Raw genomic sequence first — 23,174 nt, forward strand, 5'->3', positions numbered from 1 at the left:
TTGCATTGAGGAGTGGTCAAAAGTTTCACTGAGTCGGTATCTGAGAGTGGTGGGCAGTAATGCATAATGCCTACAAGAAGCCGTTTCTTTGTATTAAAATCATTGCAACCCTTGATATTTTTCTTGAATAAATGATTCAAAATTTAAAATTTTCTTTTTTTTTTTATTCAGGGTTATGACCTTTATCTGTAGGCACAATTTGCATGAAGATTCACTTTTTTTCTGTTCAAAGTTGTGGAAAAAGTCAGCATTAACATGGGGTTTCTTTAACTTTTCACATGACTTTACCAGTGCTGTACAGGTCATCACTCGGTAAAGCCTTAGTGTTCTGCAGGGCTATGTGAAATTCAGTGGATGCAGTGATGCTATTACTAATAAATAAAGCACAATAATTTTTTTTAAAACTGGTATCAGTTCCATTTAAATTTACACTTACTGTATGTATTTTACTTTATAGTGGCAAATGTGCTACTTAGGAAAAAAGTCCTCTGCTCTGAGTTGGCAGAGTACCTGCATATTGAAATGCTGTTGCATATTTTGAATCATATAGACACACAATTGTTTGACAGAGGATGCATTTAATATTCATTAGACTTGCATTCAGTCTATAATAAATACAGTACCAGCAGTGGGCTGGTGCCCTGCCCGGGGTTTGCTTCCTGCCTTGCATCCTCTGTTGGCTGGGATTGGCTTCAGTAGACCCCCGTGACCCTGCAGTTAGGATATAGCGAGTTAGATCATGGATGGATGGATAAATACATTGCCATGGTTAATATGAGGTGCAGTTTTGTATTATCTGAATTATATGTCAGTTTGCACACATCCGTGTTGGTTTGGCAAGTACCTATATTTATTTATGTATTTAGTTTAGTATAGATTAGTTTCACTATGGCATTGTTATGTTTAAGCCAGGGTTCCCTCCTAGCTTATGTTTAAATACCTTTCTAATGTCTTTTTTTGTTACTGTTTTAACCTTTAAATATTGTCATTTATGCTATTTGTTTATTTTTGTATAATTATGTATTTTTGTCAGTTGTGATTGCTATTTAGTGTCTGTGTAAGAGTGTATTTTCTGTCTTGTTCCTTGTGTTTTGTGGATGGTTTCCATAATGGACTATCTGTCAGTCTCTGTTGAGTGACTTCTCCCAGCCCTATAAAGGAACTTGGGAACTGCTATATCTCTGTGGTACATTGTATGCACTTGGTGGTTGGTGAGTGCGTGTCTCCCTTTTGCTATTGTTTATTCTTGGGTTTATTGTTTTTTTCATGTTATGCTTTTTTGATATCTAATTTGTGGATCTCTTGCTGGGTCTTTGGTTGCTTAGTATTGCCTTTTAGGCAGCTCATTTGTGTTATGCCTCATTTTATTCATTTGAGCTTTTATTTCTTTCTTCCTTTTCTTTTTTCATATTTTTGTCAATAAACCTATTTGTAAAGAGTTTATTTTGTCTTGATCTGTAATAGCCAGGGGTTCATAATTTTCTCCTCCCTAGTGGGTCAGGTCTGCTTCCCTAGCTATTCCTGAAGGCTTCATACCTCTTTGGCTATTTCAAGTGAGTGAATCACAACAATACATTGCAAAACAATTTATTTTTGTATAGCACTCTTCACTGAGTGTAGACACAAAGCACTGTGGACAAATTCTCAGGTAAATTACAAGTATAGATTATACTAATTACTAAAGGCAGAATTATTACATATAAAGTTATAGATTTGTTAAAACACACAGTAGAAATTGATTAATAATTGGAAACCAACAACATATGTCAATTGATTAATTTAATTGATGACCTGTGGCTAGTTGATAACAGAGGAGATTAAAAATGTAAAATAGAAAGTCAAAGGCAAAATTAGACACAGTCACAGTCATGGAGACCTTGGCCATCTGCCCCTCTCCTGGGTATTGCGCCAGAGAATGCCTCAATTGGCAGCTCCACCATTGGCGGCATGTTCTCTTCACTGAGCACATGTGAAAGACATAAAGAGTCTGGAGATGCTGGGGTGAATGTTATGCAGCCTGCAATGTCATCCAGCATGACTGGTTTGCCGGTGGGTCAGTGATGGTCTGGGGATGCATATCTTTGGAGGGTCGCACAGACCTCCCCATGCTAAGCAACAGTACCCTGACGACTGTTAGGTACCAGTATGTAATCCTCAAGAGCCATTGTCAGACTTTATGCTGGTGCAGTGGGCCCTGGCCTCATACTGGTGCAGAGCAATGCACAGCCTTGTGGCCAGAGGGTGTAGGCAGTTACTGGATGACAAAGGCATTGATGCCATTTGACTGACATGCATGTTTTCCAGACCTGAATCCAATTGAGAACTTCTGGGACATAAATGTATTGGTGCATCTGACTCCACCAAGTATTGCCACAGACTGTCCAGGAGCTCTCTGATGCCCTCATGCAGGTCTGGGATGAGATCCTCTAGGGCACCATCTACCGTCTCATCAGGAGTATGCCTAGACGTTGTATGGAATGCATACACTAAAGTGGGGTCCATACACATTACTGAGTCACATTATGAATTGCTGTGATGAAATTTACGCAAGTGCGATCAGCCCGTGATGTGCACAAATTTTAGAGCAATTACTAGCACAATAAAGTAAATGAATTTTGAAATTAATACATCTAATATCTATAAGATAATTTTAAATGTTTTCAAAAAAGCTTATTAAAGATATTAATGGATTGTTTGGCAACGTTTATATAATACAGATATGGCCAAATATTGTACTAAGAAGTTAAATAAGAACTTTAATCAGATAATAAAGAAATAAGATGTTTTTATTATTAAAATGTCTAGAGAAATGTATTTTTCAACTCAGATGCTTGTTTTAAACACTTTAAATACATTATTACTTTTATATTTAGGACTTTAATGGCCATATTAGAACACTGCCTTTCAACAGTAGTTAGTGTTTATAAAAAATTAAACCAATGGTGTTTCATCATTTAGAGCCTTTTTGGGTACAGCCCCACCAAATAATCTGCAAAATAAGTAATTATCTTCCCTCAGTATTTTAACTTATTTACTGTAAATGTTAATAACAACCTAGAATTTTTTTACATTTTTTCCAGTTGTATCATTGTTTACCTAGAAGAATATTGCTTTTTGTCGTATGTGAAATTATCCTCCTGCTGGGAGCTGCACATTGCATTTTTGTGTAGTGTGAACTTTGCAATTTAACATTGGGGCCTGAAGGCTAGAGCCTTTATACTCAGCATTAAAATGAGTACTGCCAAAAAAGAGAAGAGGTAACCGCAATAATTAAAAAAAAAAAAAAGAAAAAAGAAATTTGTTTACTAGGTTTGTGCCAGATAAATATCAGACATATTGAGCACAATACATCATACTGATCAGAATGGAGCTGAGCAACTTCTTGATCTTCATCCTCTTATAATACATTTAAAACAGTACCCAGGGAGACCTTGTATTGCTTCTTCCACTTTGTGCAAAGAAAGCCAACAGTATAATGCTGCTGTTTCAAAAAAAAGTCCTGTTACAGAAAGAATTGATTTCAATTGTTTGCCAAACTCACACATTCCAGCAAACATTTGGTTACATGGTACTTAGTACTGCTACCAGACATCCCACAGCCTTGTGTTTGAGTCATGCATTGTGTGTGGTCTGTCATGCCCTCTGACATCTTTTCATGTTCTTGTGGCTTGTCTTTTTTCACCGGAAATAGATTCTAATCTTAAGGTGTTGCTGTTTTCAGTTTATGCAGCTTATAGCTAATATATTTTTCTGACTGTGGGTAGCTGCAGGACACTCAGTCTACTCTTTATGGATGTATTTTGTCCTATGACAGTGGCAAAGGGTATCTCAATGATCTGATGTCTATTGAGACAGACCATGCACTATCATTTCGTTTTTTTTTTTTTTTTTTTTTTTGGTAATGCTAGTATTACTTGCATGTCTCGCTAGTCATTGTACAGATTCCAGATATTTTTTCTTAAGTAAGTTATTATTATAGAGCAGTTGGCACAGATAAAGGAAAATAATTTTGATATGGCTCCAAAAGAATTTTCATACAAAAAATGCCACTGAATCAAGTTGCTGGCTGTAGCATTGTGTTTTTGCCTGAGCCCATCTCTGATCTTGTTACTTCTGTCATTAACTTGGATGGGTGCTTTAGGAATTCGTAATCTTACTTGGTCTCTAGTCTTATTAAGGTTTTTATGTCTCTGTAGCTGCTTCTCAAGTACAAGCCTTTGTACTGAATTTTGCTACAGCATTTTCAGACAGTTTTTGTTTTTAGTCCTTGGGTCATAGTTCACATATATCTTTTGCAATATTAGTAACCATATTCTGTTTATGGAATCTCCTGTAATCTGTTATTTTATAAATTGCTTTTACTGAGGATGGTAGGATGTTACGTATTGGCTTTTAGATTTAGCAGTAGTTTGATCTGCCTGTTCCTAAAATACTTTACAGCTGCAATGTTAGTTACATCAAATTAGCAGAAAATCACATCTAACTGGTTACTAGAGATGAAACAAATAACATTTGGTAAATCCCTAAATTTAAATTAAAATTACCTCATTTAAACAACTACAGTTAACAAACACAACTTAGACGAGCACTACTAACAGCTGAAAACAAAAGCAAACAATTATTTACCCACTCACTTTGTGCTGGAAATTGCTGATGTACTTTCTTTGAAATTAAATGTTTACGATTTATAGTGGGTCAGGGTTGCACAGTAGATTGTTCTGCTGCCTTTCTGATGCAGGAGTATATTTTGAAAGTCATCCTTGCCAATGCCTGAGGCTTATATGCATGCTCCTCCAATTTTGGCATGGATTTTCCCTCCAGTTTTCCTCATACTTTCTTGTTAAGTTAACTAAAGAACTCTGATGTTATCCACTACAAATGAGTTTTCACTGTAATGGATGGCAGCGCACTGTCCAAGTTTAGTTTGATGCTTCGTTAATCATTGTTGTTGGGATAGACTCCATTTTACACTGACACCGACACCGACAGGGGAAGAAATGTTTAATGTAATATATTGTAATAAGGCGCTATATATCGCTCTACCCAGCACAGACTGACGCAGAAGCACGTACAAAATAAAAAAAGACATTTCTTTCTTCAGCCGTGGGACACGTCTTTTCCGTGTCACACAGACCAACACAGTTCCAAAGCAAAACACAACACCACCAAAACACTGTCTTCTTTTCTCCTTTACCACCACTCCTCTTCAAGCTTAGTCCTCCTCCTCCTGACTATGGCTCCTGAGTGGTGGTGGCTGGCCCCTTTTATAGCCCACCTGGAAGCGTTCCAGGTGCTTGACCACCTGGTCCCAATTATACTTCCGGGTGGGGCTGAAGACTCATCCACCCGGGCTGTTGACCCCATTCAGCACTCTCTAGCAGCCATTCCAGCTCCCAACCAAGCTATGGAAGACTCCATCTCCCATGGAGCCAGGCAGGAGGCTGGGGAATCATCGTTGGCCCGGGAGACTGCCACCAAGCATCCCGGGGGAGGTATTGAGCTGTCCATTGTTGCTCCCCCGGAACATATGCAGCAGGGGCGTCCCAGCCAGGCATGGGACCAAGCTGTCCATCACAATATTTAAAAAAAAAAAAAAGTTTAACCATGATTGGTATTATATAAAACTTGAGTTATTGGTTTAAAATAAAAGTACTGGTGCCTTGTCTAGTTGGCTCCTGCCTAGTGCAAAAATAATGCTTGTGTAAATGCTGCATTCATTGTATTTTTTTCTCTGTTGTTGATAGTATACAATATTCCTGTCACAAGTCAGAGGAGCATGCAGAAAAACATGAAATTGCACCATCTATACTTGAAAACATGATAGGAATCAGCTGCCCACAATCCTAAACTGGATAACTGGGATAGAAAATAGATTAATGGATGAATGAAAGGTCAAAGTTAATCAGTGTTTCCTTCATAAAATTCATTCCTTAGTAATGCAAACAGAAAATGAAGCAACATCCTGAATTAAACAGCAACATAAACACTTTATAGATGATGCTACCTTTTATGTTTACCTGCTACTTGGTGTTTGCAGTGATCTGTAAGACATGAAGACACAGAATTCCCAGAATATTTATAGTTTGTGCAGTGTTTGCTATATTTAGCAAGCTGAAAAATAGATTATACTCTTATTGTAAGATTTTTCTTTGGCATACGTAGAAACACACAGTTGACAGTAAAAAGACTATTTATGGTATTATTATACCATAAATAAAAGCTGCACATACACTGTAGCTGCTAATGTGAAAAATATATATTCTGTATGTTACCAGTAATGTAAAAAGACAGTAATAATTGATGCTTATATTGGTTCAAAGTGTTGTTAAGACAACATTGATTAACCACTGGTTTGCAGATGAGAAGTGCCAATTTCAATACTATAATATTCCTATTCCAGGTAATGGCATCAGAAGACCACAAATTCCTTGATAGCCCTCTTTATAATAGAGGCATACTGGTAGCATGGGACCCATCACCATACTCGGCGGACCTAACCCAGGTGAGAAATGGTGAAAGAAGAGGACTCCAATAAAATTGAATTAGAAGATGTCTGTCCTTGTTGATTGGAAGGAATCAGAGTTTAAGTTATATACACTTCTTTTCATTGTCTTGCTCAACACATGAATGCTGTGATCTATTATTAAATATTGTCCCTCTATAGAAAAGCTCTCAGTGGCACACCTAGACACATGGTAATGTTCTGGTACAATCTGCTCTGCATGGCTGTCCACTCAGTTGTGCTTAGTCCAGAATTTTTACTGTTATAATACTGTAAATGCAGCCCTTGTGTAAACAGGACATTCTCTTCTCAGTTCTTCCAAAACTGGAAATGTCAAAACCCATTTCTGGAACTAAAATAAGGGCTACAGTCTGCTTTGTATAAAAACTCTTTGTTCTGCCACTTAAGAGATGGCAGTATTCAATAGTAGGAATACAGTTAGCTGTTTCATATGGCTTTCTGTGCTATGATTTTATCTGCAGAAAAGCTGTCTGTAGTTCATCAACAAGATGTGACACTTGTGGTTTAGAGAACCTGAACATAAAGCCTGTAGATCATGGCATTCAACTAAGGACTTTAAGATTACAGTAATGTAAATATTCTTTTTTGTAGTAAAAGTTTAGTGTTTATCTCAGTTATGTCTTGTTATACAAAGATTCCTGAGTATATGTTATATAATTCTTCCCAATTTTTGTGCTTAATTGTTGTAGTGGTACAATAAAACTGATTACCCAATCTTCAAGCAATTTGTGAAGTATCGCTTGAAGAATCCTCAACAACCTTTCTATATCCTGCACCCTAAAACTGAATGGCAGCTATGGGAGAGGATTCAGGAAAACATGGCTGAACCCATCCAGAAAAACCCCCCTTCCTCTGGCCTGCTGGGTAAGTTTCAATCAAGTATTTTAAGTAAGTACTTCACTCTTTACTCCTGAATTAGATGCCAATATTTGCAGAGAATGGCCATTTGAAGAGAGTGCTCATTTGAACAATTTTAGAAAACCATCTTCTCTGAAGTACAAGTTCAAGTTTATTTTATCATCATTTTTAACATTCACATACTGTAACTGTTGTATATCTTTATTGTTTTTGTTGATTCATTTGTGAAAAGCACAATGAGTTGTATGTAAATGTATGATAAGGTGCTATATAAATAAAGTTATTATTATTTTAGCAAATTTTAGTTCAGCAAATAAAAGATATGTGAATGTGTCTGTGTTTGAGTAGTAGTAAGTCAGTGTACACCATTAGTGGTTTGAAGAACTTGCAAAAAGCCAGCAAACGTAACAAGCATATTTTGGCATTTTGCCTGTTTTATTTTCTTTCATCTTCTTAAATAGATATTTGTGTTTACTGAAGAGAAACAACCCGCAAATTAATCAAAAACAAAGGCAGTATTAACACAAAGGATACAAAACCTGTCATCACCAGCCCATGAACTGTTTTCTCTTGAAGGCAACAGAACACGGCATAATGGTGAAACTGGGCATGTTAGAGTTAGAATAGACCTTCTTTGTCTTGAAATTTGTCCAACATTGGTTTCATACCTGTTAATGAGTCATAGACAGCTGGGTTGCTGGTACATTAATGATAATTAGTGTTGACTGCAACAAAACGCAGGGTATACAAAGGAAATTTAGAACAGGATTTCTATCCCATTACAAATCACGCTAGTGTAGATTCATACATTTTTGCCAAATTCTAAAATTGTAATTCTTTGGGCGAATATTTGTAATCCAGTTGTAAAACTGAATGTTAGATAGTGCCATGTCACCCTTGCTTTAGATCTCTATAGAGTTGCTCTTTGGATTCGTGGTCATTTTGAGGTCAAGATAAATTTTACAATTGAGTCAAACTTTGTAAAGAAATTATTCTTATATATGCAAATGGGAATCCCTCATCTACAGCAACACATTGCAAACAGAGATTTTCACAGTACATAAGATTAGTTTTAAGAAAATAAGCCGCATTTTCAGTTACTTCTGTTTTTATGACCTCTGTATACATAAAGATTTGTCTCAGATTTCCTGTATCTTTTATCAGACACTCCTATGGAATCCTGCTGATGCTGCTGAAACATAAGCAAAAAAATAAAATTCCATTTTAGTTTAAGCTTCTGTTGCCAGGCCCCTTGTTGTGTTTTTAGCTACACACATTGACAACAATTGTTATCAGATGCTTGTCAGCTTCCTCTGACATACCTCCTATACCAGGAGCTTGCTCTTCAAAATAATGCAAACAAACTGGTTATTAAATAGATTAGGCTTATCTGTATATATAAAATGCTAAGGATTTTAAGTGTCTGTTCTGCGATTACTTGCCAACCAATGGAAATAGATCCTTCGTCTTGGTCTTAATCGAAAGCTCATGACGTGATACACGGCAGTGAAATAAAAAGTATTTATAAAAAATACAGTTATCGGGGTTTGAGTCTTTCTTACGACAAACTGCTTAAAGTGCAGAAGGGAAAATAACAGTGGTGATATCTGCTGAGCATGAAGTGTATTTCTGAGGCCTTTCATAGGAAGAGAAAGAACAACAACATTACCATCTGAGGAGTGTCAAGTGTGAGAAGCACAATACAAATGTCTGTTCAAACTGATCTACAATCCTGTCCTCACACCAAAAGATCATTACGATTGCTAAATACGGTGCTACACACCATGATGATGTGAAGAATAACTCCAGTGGCAACATATCCTGAGCATCAAATCAAACACAGGGGGGCACTTCGGTGATGAACAATGATGAGAGGTAAGCCGTAATATAAAGTCATTGAGCAGCTCTCTAATACTATGGCTCATCAACATGCCACACATACTTCATGATACAGAATGCAAGAACAACAGAGAAATGTATGCTAACAAATGAGGAGATCATCAAATACTCCAGATTCTGCTGATATGCCAATATTGGTTTTATATCCTTATATGAATGGTTGGTTGATCATCATGACTTTCAAATGTTAGATTGGTGATTATGTTCTGTTTTGTGTGTATTGTACTTACCCCATTTTTTGACAACCATTGCACGCCCAACCTAATTGAAAAGGAATATCTGGATTACTCTTCTCAAGATTTCTTTCATGTTTTACTTTCTCATATACTGTATGAAGTATTGGGAAAGTATTGTAATTGTCCAAAAATTTTACTTGTGTATGTGTATGTAAACACAATAACTTGAGTACACTTTCACCTAGGGTAACCAAATTTTGCATACAAGTATTAAGTACCAACGTAGATTCCTGTCAACTTTTAGGCTATAACCAAGAGTGGAACTTTACCTTTTATTCATGTAGCTGCAGTGTCCGATTTATTCATATATTTACTTTTTTGTTTTACTATACTAATTGTTCAATGTATTATTCATTTGATTTGATTTGTTGTTGAAGGTTCTTTAATGCACATTACTCAGATATGGGTAGGGACATTTGAGAAGTAAACCACAAGACAATAATTATATTTTTATATACAGTGGTGTGAAAAACTATTTGCCCCCTTCCTGATTTCTTATTCTTTTACATGTTTGTCACACAAAATGTTTCTGATCATCAAACATATTTAACCATTAGTCAAATATAACACAAGTAAACACAAAATGCTGTTTTTAAATGATGGTTTTTATTATTTAGGGAGAAAAAAAATCCAAACCTACATGGCCCTGTGTGAAAAGTAATTGCCCCTTGTTAAAAATAACCTAACTGTGGTGTATCACACCTGAGTTCAATTTCCGTAGCCACCCCCAGGCCTGATTACTGCCACACCTGTTTCAATCAAGAAATCACTTAAATAGGAGCTGCCTGACACAGAGAAGTAGACCAAAAGCACCTCAAAAGCTAGACATCATGCCAAGATCCAAAGAAATTCAGGAACAAATGAGAACAGAAGTAATTGAGATCTATCAGTCTGGTAAAGGTTATAAAGCCATTTCTAAAGCTTTGGGACTCCAGCGAACCACAGTGAGAGCCATTATACACAAATGGCAAAAACATGGAACAGTGGTGAACCTTCCCAGGAGTGGCCGGCCGACCAAAATTACCCCAAGAGCGCAGAGACGACTCATCCGAGAGGTCACAAAAGACCCCAGGACAACGTCTAAAGAACTGCAGGCCTCACTTGCCTCAATTAAGGTCAGTGTTCACGACTCCACCATAAGAAAGAGACTGGGCAAAAACGGCCTGCATGGCAGATTTCCAAGACGCAAACCACTGTTAAGCAAAAAGAACATTAGGGCTCGTCTCAATTTTGCTAAGAAACATCTCAATGATTGCCAAGACTTTTGGGAAAATACCTTATGGACAGATGAGACAAAAGTTGAACTTTTTGGAAGGCAAATGTCCCGTTACATCTGGCGTAAAAGGAACACAGCATTTCAGAAAAAGAACATCATACCAACAGTAAAATATGGTGGTGGTAGTGTGATGATCTGGGGTTGTTTTGCTGCTTCAGGACCTGGAATGCTTGCTGTGATAGATGGAATCATGAATTCTACTGTCTACCAAAAATTCCTGAAGGAGAATGTCCGGCCATCTGTTCGTCAACTCAAGCTGAAGCGATCTTAGGTGCTGCAACAGGACAATGACCCAAAACACACCAGCAAATCCACCTCTGAATGGCTGAAGAAAAACAAAATGAAGACTTTGGAGTGGCCTAGTCAAAGTCCTGACCTGAATCCAACTGAGATGCTATGGCATGACCTTAAAAAGGCGGTTCATGCTAGAAAACCCTCAAATAAAGCTGAATTACAACAATTCTGCAAAGATGAGTGGGCCAAAATTCCTCCAGAGCGCTGTAAAAGACTCATTGCAAATTATCGCAAACGCTTGATTGCAGTTATTGCTGCTAAGGGTTGCCCAACCAGTTATTAGGTTCAGGGGGCAATTACTTTTTCACACAGGGCCATGTATTTTTGGATTTTTTTTCTCCCTAAATAATAAAACCATCATTTAATAACTGCATTTTGTTTTTACTTGTGTTATATTTGACTAATGGTTAAATGTGTTTGATGATCAGAAACATTTTGTGTGACAAACATGCAAAAGAATAAGAAATCAGGAAGGGGGAAAATAGTTTTTCACACCACTGTATATAAAAATATAATTATTGTCTTGTGGTTTACTTCTCAAATGTCCCTACCCATATCTGAGTATACGAGAACATCCAGGAGAGACCACTCCCGATTGTTTTTTCTCTACAAGGGTCTTTGATTTTGGGGACATTTTTTATCTTGTTAGGGAGTCAAGGCTTGTCAAATAACAGGGCCCAATAAAGATATTGAGATATTCCTTGTGCACTTTTTGGCTATAGAAGAAATAAATTATTAATGTTGTTGATGTGCTCACTATGAGATGCTGAGAAAAAGGAATACGTGGCCAAAATCTAGGTTTGTGTCTGCCCTAGTGTTCTTATAATTCTAAATGGAAATAATAGTTTATTAACTTTATTGGTGACATTCAAATACAGTTCTGAAAGGCACTAATGGAAGTAAAGTAGTTGTGCATTTACGTGAAAATCCGGAAACACTTCCTCACACAAACTGTTTCTAAAAACTGAAACAAGCTACCAAGTCATGTACGGGAACTGGAAACTTTGACAACATTTAAAAATGTAGATAACATATGGGGAAGTTTATCTATTAGCTAAACATTTAGGCCCTCCCCTTGGGTAGGGAAACTGGGGCAGCCTCCCAGGGTGACATAAGGTGCTGCTCCACTTTACTTCTCTTTTATGGGTATCTTTAAAATTCTCTAAAACATTTCTGTCTTTAAAAGATAGGTTTGGTTTTTATCAAATTGGAATAATTTTTTTCACAATCAAGCTATTTATTCATTTGACACACAATTTGTGATTTAAAGTGAAGCATATTTTATAAACTTTTAAAAATAACTAGCTCGCTGTTATGTTTTATAATATAGGTTTTGAGTACTGGGGTCCCCATTAGAACTAGACAATAATAACTGAAAAAGTCACACAAACAGCTTATATATATTTTTACTGTACAGTACAGAGGCTTATTCTGTTACATCACAAAGAAATTGCCTGCTGCTGCTGCATAGATAGTGCACATGCTTCATTTGACAAAGTATTAAGCACATGCATAGCATGTAATCAGTTGGCGAGAACTGTATAGACATCTACTATAGACGTCCATAAATCCATCTTAATAGCCTGCTCATCCAGGGCATGATCGTGGGGCATCTGGAGCCTGCCTCAGCAAGCATCAGGTGCAAGGTAGGAACAATCCCTGAACAGGGCGTCAATCCAGCATAGGGAAAACATATACACACTCACACACACAGATCCACTAGGGCAGGGATGGGCAAAGTCATTCCTGGAGGGCCGCAGTGGCTGCGGGTTTTTGTACCAACCCAGTTGCTTCATAAGAAGCCCTTGTTGCTCAAGTAACACTTCTGCTTCATTTTAGTTGTCTCACTCGTTTAGATTTTGAACCCTTATTGCTTATTTTAGTCTTAAACAGCTGTAGTCTTTGTTTTTAATCACCCCTTACAACAACAACAACATTTATTTATATAGCACATTTTCATACAAAAAAATGTAGCTCAAAGTGCTTAATTAGCAATCAGATGCAAATGACAAAAGAAATTCCGCATTTCTCCATTAAGCTTGTTTCCATTTACACCTGCGTATGTTTATCGTGCAGTATTTGGTTTAATTAAATACTTGGGAAGAAAATAAAGAGAAAAAAGTGAATGACTGAGAATTACTCATCTGTTTTAGGATTCAAATCATTTGGATGATATCCTTAGAAAGGAAAAAATATCTAGTATATGAGAATGACCTGACATGGCAGAGCTAATGCACTAACGAGTCCTGAAATTAAATAATTGACAAGGATTTTTTTTTAATTAAGCAACTGGGTTGGAACAAAAACCTGCAGCCACTGTGGCACTCCAGGAATGACTTTGCCCACCCCTGCACTAGGGCCAATTTAAAAATACCATTTCACCCTTGTTTAATCATATTGAAATTTAGTATGTTTGGTACAGATGTCAACATTAGAACACTCTAGACAAGAACAGGCCATTCAGCCCAGCAAAGCTCGCCAATCCTATCCACTTATTTCTTCCAAAAAAACATCGAGTCGAGTTTTGAAAGTCCCTAACGTCTTACTGTCTACCACACTACTTGGTAGGTTATTCCAAGTGTCTATAATTCTTTATGTAAAGAAAAACTTACTAATGTTTGTGCGAAATTTACCCTTAACAAGTTTCCAACTGTGTCCCCGTGTTCTTGATGAATTCATTTTAAAATACAAGTCTCGATCCACTGTAATTATTCCCTTCATAATTTTAAGCACTTCAATCATGTCACCTCTTAATCTTCTTTTGTTTAAACTGTAAAGGCTCAGCTCTTTTAATCTTTCCTCATAATTCAACCCCTGTAGCCCTGGAATCAGCCTAGTCGCTCTTCACTGGACCTTTTCTAGCGCTGCTATGTCCTTTTTGTAGGCTGGAGACCAAAACTGCACATAGTTCTCCAGATGAGGCCTCACCAGTGCATAATAAAAGTTAAGCATAACCTCCTTGAACTTGTACTCCACACATCGTTTTATATAACCTAACACTCTGTTAGCCTTCTTAATGACTTCTGAACACTGTCTGCAAGTCGATAGCTTAGAGTCCACTATGACTCCTAAATCCTTCTCATAAGGTGTACAGTAAACCCTCGTTTATCGCGGTTAATCTGTTCCAGACTCTACTGCAATAAATTAATTTCCGAGAAGTAGGATTATTTATTTATAAATCAAATATTTTCACAGTTAGAGCATAGAAAACCTGTTTACAACCTTCTAAATACGTTTTTTAACATTATTAGAGCTCTCTAGACATGAAATAACACCCTTTAGTCAAAAGTTTAAACTGTGCTCCATGACAAGACAGAGATGACAGTTCCGTCTCACAAATAAAAGAATGCAAACATATCTTCCTCTTCTAAGGAGTGCATGTCAAGAGCTGAGAATGTCAGAGAGAGAGCAAGAGAGAGAGAAAAGCAAACAATCAAAAATCAATAGGGCTGTTTGGGCTTTTAAGTATGCCAAGAACCACCGGACAAAGCAGCTGCAAGGAAGGGAGCAATGTGAAGGTAGTCTTTCAGCATTTTTAGAGGAGCGTCCGTATCCTCTAGGCCAGTGTGTGAACAGCCCCTCTGCTCACACCCCCTCCATCAGGAGCAGAGAATGTCAGAGAGAGTGAGAGAGACAGATAAAAGCAAACAATCAAAAATCAATAAGTGCTTTCAAGTATGCAAAGCACTGCGCGGAAAGCATATCATTGAGGAGTTTTATTTAATACGTAATACGTGCTCTGATTGGGTAGCTTCTCAGCCATCCGCCAGTAGTGTCCCTTGTATGAAATCAACTGGGCAAACCAGCTGAGGAAGCATGTACCATGAATTAAAAGACCCATTGTCCGCAGAAATCCGCGAACCAGCGAAAAATCCGTGATGTATATTTAGATATGCTTACATTAATAATCCGCGATGGAGTGAAGCCGCGAAAGTCGAAGCGCGATATAGCGAGGGATCACTGTACTCTTGATTTTCCTACCGCCCGTAGTGTATTTAAACCTAACATTTTTACTTCCTATGTTTAATACTTTACATTTACTGACATTAAATTTCATCTGCCACAAATCTGCCCAGGCCTGTATGCTATCCATGTCCTTCTGTAATGATACAACGGATTCCAAATTATCTGCTAATCCATCTATCTTGGTATCATCTGCAAACTTGTTACTTATATTTCTATCTAAATCATTTATATATATTAAAAATAGCATCAGCCCTAGCACTGACCCCTGTGGAACACCACTCTTAACATCGGCCAGTTCTGATGAGGTTCCTCACACCATCACCCTCTGCTTCCTGTGTCTGAGCCAATTCTGCACCTATCTAAAAACATCACCCTGAACTCCCACTTTTTTTAATTTGATACGCAACCTCTCATGTGGCACCTTATCAAATGCTTTCTGAAAGTCCAGATAAATAATATCATATGCTCCACTTTGATCATATCCTTTTGTTGCCTCGTCATAGAATTCCAGCATTTTAGTAAAACATGACCTCCCTCTTCTGAACCCATGCTGACTGTTCACAATAACTCCTGTCCTTGCCATCTGTTGCTCAATCTTATCCTCTTTAATAAAACCTCTGTGTGCGTCCAAGTGTCTGTGTGTGTGTGTCTTCTGGTGTAGTGCGCATGCGCAGTCCGCGCCGTGCATCATGCCGTGCCCCGCCCATGCTCACGGCACCGTGGATGCACACACACTGGAAGCTGGGCACACAGTGAATGGACTTGCCACAGCCGAGCATGATAAGAAATAAAGGACAACATTGCTGGGGAGAGTGCTGATTGGGTAGTCACGGCCACGCACACAAAATCCGTTGCTAGGGAGACATCACACATACAATAATCAGCTGCACACCAGCACAGATTAAAATACTTGCTGGGGAACTAAACAGTACTTGCTGGGAAGACGCCACGGGCACAATTATCAGCTACACGCCACATATTAAATCAGTTGCTGGGGACACTCTGCTGATTGGCCAATGTTGTGACAGAAAATTAAAGTCATATTACGGACAACAAAGCCAGTATTACTGTCAGAGAAAATTACAGGCATTTTACGGAAATACAAGCCAGCATTACTGCGAGAGAAAATTAAAGACAAATAATACAGTGACTCATATTACATCCACATACAAACCAGTATTACTGTAAGAGAAAATATTACAGACGTATCTACTAATAACATGCTACCCAAAAAAAAGGACACGTCAAGTACGACAAAAGACATGGTCAATCAAATCCAATATAAGCAACATCTCCTGGAAGAACGGTCAGCTCAACAAGTAAACATCAACAAAAGAAAGGCTGAAAGGTAAAGAATAATACGAGCAAATAGATTAATTGAAGAAAAACAAAATGACCGTTAGAAAAACGCTAAAAGAGAGACTCAGAAGAGCAAACCTTAAAAAAATGTGGCATTTACTTGCCTGAACAAAAATTCAGCCAAAGTCAGTTATATATTGCATTATCAAGAGTTAGAAGTTTTCCAGATGTTGTTGTCAAGGTTGTACAGTAGATGGTCCTAATCAAGGCAAACTGTTGCCAAACTCTGACAGAATATTTACAAGAAATGTTGCCTGTAATTAAATTTTATAGAAACATTTCATGAGGTAAAAAAATAGAAAATTTTTCCTAAATATCTTCTTCAGATATTGTGTCTTACAGATTGTTACAAAGTTTTACACTAAGACAATATTAATTATACTTACTGTGTTGTCATATACATTTCTATTTTATTTTTATTATTATTTCACTTTAGGCTTCTTGCAAAAATATTTTATGACAACAAAAATTAAGACAAGAAACAGAATGAGGTCAAGGTCCCTTGCCGTTTAATATAGACTGTTCCTACTAATGTTTATGCACTACTGTTCTAGCACCCATTATTGTAACAGGCTTAATGTCTAGTCCTTAATAATTCCTTCTATTAATTTTCCTGTGATGCATGTTAAGCTTACTGGAATACAGTTGTTTGGATCTGTCCTGTGACCCTTTTTTATATAATGGGATGATATTTACCATTTTCCAGTCCTTCGGAATCTCTCCAGTATGCAGTGATTTCCTAAAAATTTGTGTCAAGGATTTATATATGTACTCACTAGCTTCCTTAAGAACACGAGGATCAACATTATCTGGTACTGGTGATTTGTTTGATTTCAATTTATTTAATCTGAGCAGCACTTCTCCCTCTACAATTCCAAATCCCTCAGTACCTCCTTAGTAGTCGCGTTTACCTCTGGGAGGTTATCCACTTGCTCACTTGTAAACATCTCAGAAAAATGTAAGTTTAGGGCATCCACTATTTCATTGTCTGTATCTTTTAATTCCCCTTTACTATTTCTGATGCACTTGACCTCCCCCTTGACTGCTCTAGAATCTCTTAGGGTCTTCTTTCACGTTATTTGCTATATTCCTCTCCAACTGTCTTTTAAGCCTCCCTGATATCCTTCGTAATGGTTGCCCTCATGTTCTCATACACTTTATGATTCACTTTGCAGTCATTAGTCTGATATGCCTTTTAAAGCAGTTTTTTCCTTTGCAACTTATTTTTTAAATCTTTATTAATCCACCGTGGAGTTTTTTTTATTTCCTATTAATTCCAAGTTTAGGTATGTATCTGTCCTGCATTACATGTAAAACATTTTTAAACCTGTTCCACTGCTCCTCGACTGCCTCCACACTTAAAAGCTTATCCCAGTCTATCCTACTTAGACATTGTCGCATCTGCCCAAAATTAGCCCTACCAAAGTTCAACTTAACAATTTTAGTCTTTGCATCTGCACTCTTACGAAATACTTAGAATTGTATTATATTATGGTCACTTGGCCCTAGTGGTTCAATCACCTCTACACTCTCAATTCTATCCTGATTATTACAAAATACCTTGTGTTGGTGCTTTAGCATGCTGTGTTAAAAAACAGTCACTGATTACTTCTAAAAACTCCTGCTCTTGTGCTCCTCAATCTGCAAGATTATCCCAGTTAATATTTGGATAATTAAAGTCCCCCATGACTATAATATCTCCCTGTAAACTTTTTTGATTTTTGATATTACTAAAAAGATGTGTGTTGAAATTACTGTCTGAATTGGGTGGTCTATAAACACACTCCTAAAATAAAACCTCTTTCCCTAATATTTTCCAGATGAAGCCACATCAACAACAACAACAACATTTATTTATATAGCACATTTTCATACAAACAGTAGCTCAAAGTGCTTTACATATTAAAGAATAGAAAAATGAAAGACACAATTATAAAACAAAATAAATCAACATTAACATCGAATAAGAGTAAGGTTCAATGGCCTGGGGGGACAGAAATGGGACATGTCCTCACTAAGATGGGGCTCATCATCCAACTGAAGATGACTTACATTTAAATCCTGTTTGGCATAAACAGCAACCCCACCTCCTTTTCTGTTCTGTCTATCCTTCCTAAAAAATGTGTATCCCTCTATGTCATCCCCATGTTTGTTATTTAGCCAGGTTTCCGTTATTGCTATAATATCATAATTATGCTCTGCTACATACAACTGCAACTCACTTACCTTATTTTTGACACTTCTAGCATTAAGGCAAGCTATTTTTAATGTGTTACTCCTTCTACATTTAAATGTTTGCTTAGAATTTATATTACTATGCATTTTTATTTCTACACCATTGTTTGTTCTTCCATGTATAGATCTAAACCTGGCCTGTCCTAAACTCCCTGCCCCCCCATTCCCTAGTTTAAACAATCCTCAACTAGCCTACACATACGCCTCCCCAAAACATTGGTGCCCCTCCGTTTCAGATGTAACCCGTCACGGTGGAGCAGGTCCCATCTGTTCCAAAAGGAGTCCCAATGCCCCATAAACCTATACTTTTCTACCCTGCACCAAGATTTGAGCCTCGCGTTAAGCCTTCTAATCTCCTCAGTCTTGCCTGGACTGGCGCGTGGCACGGGCAGAACTTCGGAGAAGACTACCTTGTCAGTTCTGCTCCTCATCTTGCCACCTAACTCTTTGAATTTGGATCGCAGAACTGACAGACTACCCTTATGTATGTCATTTGTTCCAACACCCCCTCTCTAGCCAAGAGCCTATCCACCCTTCCAGGGAGTTCTCCAACCTGTGCTTCCATAAGGCAAAACACCGTGCGAGACTGTCTGTCTCTGGAGCACACCTGCGCTTCAATCACCCTAATGATTCTCTAAAGGACACCTGGGCCAAGTCCGCCAATTCTGTATTACAACACAGGTCAGCCAACTCCTCCTCCAGTTCAGCGACCCTGAGCTCGAGGTGCTGGATCAGCTGGCATCTCTTGCAGATGTAGCCCTCATAGACAACTGGCTCTTCCAAACCATCATCTAAAAAGTCCAACATCCAACAGGACTTGCATTGCACTGGTCTCATTATTAAAATTTGATTTGGGATTAGTAAACTGCCTTAACTTTTTTTTTTCTTAAAATTAAATTTCTTCTTCTTTCGGCTCCTCCTTAACTTAAATGGTAACACTAAGATCTGCTACAGATATTTTACACCTTTTCCTCTTAAGCTTATGTACTGTTCTCCCTCTCAGCTGCCTGCTAGTTGTCTTTCTATGAGGTTAACTTTACTTTTCTCTGTCTCTTCTCCTAACTTTGCGCTCTTCTTACTTATAAGCTCTCCACTTGCACTGTTTGTGTTCCCCCGTATTAATGAACTTATGCTGTCGCCCACTTAACTGTTCTACCTCTAGACCGCTAAGGACTGTTTAATCTAAAATAAACAAATAAATAAAACTTTACTACCTTATTTGCTCCTACACCTCCTTGTGCCTGATCGGCGTCTTGCACGTGCATGACATTCTATGGAAAAAACAATGCAGGTGGATTTAGTGTTATTTGTACAAAGCTTAATGAAATGTATATGTAGTCTTTTTACCACACTGTCACTTGGCATTAATGTCACTCTGTCAGCATAGAATAACAACACAGAATATAATAGATAGATAGATATATAGATAAGAACTTTATTTATCCCAAGGGAAATTCTTTTGTCATATACATGCTCAGTGCAACAAGAGGAATAAAGATAAGGTAATAAAGAGTTAAGAAGATCAGTAGTAATAGTGCAAACAGAATAACTAAATAAACAATAACAACATAACTCAACAAAATATCAAATAACTATAACTATAACTAATAGTTTGTATTATAACTATATAACTCCTTTTATGCAAAGCAACAAACAACTATAACAAAAAACTATAACGGATATAATAAATTACAGATTATTAGTGCAAGTGGTGCATGTGATGATGGGAAGGATCACCTACAGAATGAGGAAGAATTATACAGTCTTATTGCCACAGGTAGAAAAGATTTCCTGTGGCGTTCGGTTCTACACTTGGAGGCAATGAGTCTTTTGCTATGCGTGCTCCGATGACCCATCAAGGAGGCATGCATGGGGTGAGAGGGGTTGTCCATGATACCGAGAATCTTTTTCAGCATTCTCCTCTCAGACACCTCCGCCAGGTTCTCCAGTCTGACACCCAGAACAGAACCAGCCTTTTTAATCAGTTTGTTCAGCCTGTTGACCTCGGCTGTCTTCAGCCCACTGCCCCAACACACAGCTGCAAAAAACACCACACTCTCTACCACAGAGTGATAGAACATAGTCAGCATCTTCCTACAGACATTGAAAGACCTGAGACTCCTCAATAGGTAAAGTCGGCTCTGCCCTTTCTTGAAAACCGTGTTGGTGTTCTTGGACCAGTCTAGTTTACAGTCAATGTGTACCCCCAGGTACCTGTAGTCCTCAACCACCTCAACATCAGTTCCTCTGATGGTGACAGGGGTGGGAAAAGGAGCCTGTTTTCTAAAGTCCACAACCAGTTCCTTTGTCTTTGTGATGTTTATCTGTAAAAAATTTAGCTCACACCACTCCACAAAGCTGTCCACCACCCTCTTGTATTCATCCTCCTGTCCTTCCCTGATACAGGCCACAATGGCAGAGTCATCAGAGAATTTCTGCAGATGACATGACTGAGACCTGTACCTGAAGTCAGACGTATAGAGGGTGAAGAGGAAGGGTGATAGGACAGTTCCCTGCGCGCCCCCGTGCTGCTCAGGATGCTATCTGAGCAGCAGCTCTTCAGCCGGACATGCTGTGGTCGATTGGTTAAATAGTCCGTAATCCAGGCTACCAATGGGCGCCCACCTGCATTTCCGTAAGCTTATTTCCCAGCAGTGATGGTCTGATTGTGTTAAAAGCACTGGAGAAGTCAAAAAACATGACCCTCACAGTGTTCCCAGCAATGTCCAAATGAGAATAAGCCTGGTTCAGCAGATAGATGATGGCGTCCTCCACACCGATACGGGGCCGATAAGCAAACTGAAGGGGGTCCAGCCAAGGTTCTACCAGCAGACGCATATGTTTCAGGTGAAGTCTCTCCTGATAGGCAAAAAGTAGGCACTGTTTAGGAAAAAATAATCACTTTATTTAAGTGTGCATCAGTCTGTTATTACAAGCCATAGCATAATAAGAAGAATATAGTTTGGTGAACAGTGTAGTTGGTTTACATTTTTCACAACAGACCCCAGTAATCACAAGTTCCATTATAAAATTCAAGAGCTGGCTTGCATTTCACAATTGTGAAGAAATAACTTTAACCTGAAAAATGCTAAACTTGATATCCCACAGGACCTTTAAAAGATGCTTAAAGTGAGTTCTCCTTTGAAGTGCAATTATCTTGAGTGAGTGAGGTCACAGTTTAAAATAACACCCATGAATAAAACCTACCTGAGGAAAATGTTTTATATTTAGTAATTTCTGAGTAGAGAAAATTCAGAAGAATAATTATCAAAAACTAAAGTGTCTCATCTCTTTATTCGCATTGTGAGGGTGCTGAATTAATTTTTAGGCACTCTGTGATCATTAAAAACATCTATTGAATAGGTTCGACTTGCTAAAAATGTAAATGAATGATGGGATACTGTTAACTGGTGTTTTTGTTGTTTTCTTCTTTATTGTCAACTTACCTTATGTTTTATTAGCCTGATCTCTAATGAGATGTATGAACTTAGGTCCTTATTTGTAGCTGCTCATTCCTACAGATCTTTAAGTCAATGATTGATGAAAGAGTCACGGAACAAAAAATGACCCATTCACCACAAGTCATAACTTTAACAAGGAAAATGTGAATACACAGAAATGTTGACCATTCTAAAAATACAAATATTGAGAATGTTGATGGGTCAATTAGTCTTTGTTAATTTTTAAAGTGGACAATTTGAAGAATATATCACAGCCATAATTTAATAAAAGTGTCTAACAGAGAGTTTTAGTGACTAGTCGGGAGAAAATTAAGTTAAAAATAGAATAGGAAAAATCACCTAAAAATTCCAGTGTATATAAATAAATAGTTTTCTTTTGCTTGGCTTGTGTGTGTGTTTATTGTATAGTTCCCTAATTCAGAAATAACAATTGCGAGTTTATTATTAAAGTTACAGTTACCGTAGCATCAGAGGGGTAAAGTTGAAATGGATTAAAAAAAACAACTATTTAACACTGCCTAATTCTCATGAAAGACTGAATGGATTGCCTATGATTTCCATACAAATTAAATTAGAGGAACATTTAGATTATGAAAATTTAATAGGAGAATTTACTACAGTGAAAGGTTTGGAAAGTAAACAGAAAATAATCGTTTGTGATACTCACAAATAAGCCCTATATTTTATATAAAAATGAATGTTAATTTTAGATATTCCTAATATGCTGGTAGCGTTCATTACTGAATGTGTTTCATGACCAAATCAGTTGTTTCTGTTGATAAGTAATACATAAAACTGGCATTATTTCTACCATTAACGTTTAAGTCAATCTGAAAATATGGTTGACAGCTTTAAGCACTTATTTTTAATTTCTATTATTTTTCAGGTACAGTTTATGGCCATAATAGGGAGCCTGTGTCCTTCTAGGGACATCACAGACTGAATGGTCTCCTCTTCTTTGTCACTTGTCTTATTTTCTTAATTAAAAAAAAAAAGTCTGGATTCTCTCTCTGTAACAGTGCAGCAATTGTATGACTTTTGTCTCATAGCTGAAGTAGACAGGTCTA

At 37.6% G+C, this 23,174-nt stretch overlaps 1 protein-coding gene across 2 annotated transcripts in view; it reads left to right on the top strand.

Moving 5' to 3' along the window:
* st6gal1 (ST6 beta-galactosamide alpha-2,6-sialyltranferase 1) overlaps positions 1-23,174 on the top strand; it is a 115,590-nt gene that overhangs the window by 87,818 nt on the left and 4,598 nt on the right. For both annotated transcript variants that reach the window (XM_039747378.1, XM_039747379.1), the window contains 2 exons: positions 6,401-6,502; positions 7,213-7,387. In XM_039747378.1, the coding sequence (XP_039603312.1) occupies positions 6,401-6,502; positions 7,213-7,387 (277 nt within the window). The remainder of the gene's footprint in view (positions 1-6,400; positions 6,503-7,212; positions 7,388-23,174) is intronic.

This window comes from Polypterus senegalus, chromosome 3, assembly GCF_016835505.1.
Source record: "Polypterus senegalus isolate Bchr_013 chromosome 3, ASM1683550v1, whole genome shotgun sequence".
Lineage (NCBI taxonomy): Eukaryota > Metazoa > Chordata > Cladistia > Polypteriformes > Polypteridae > Polypterus > Polypterus senegalus.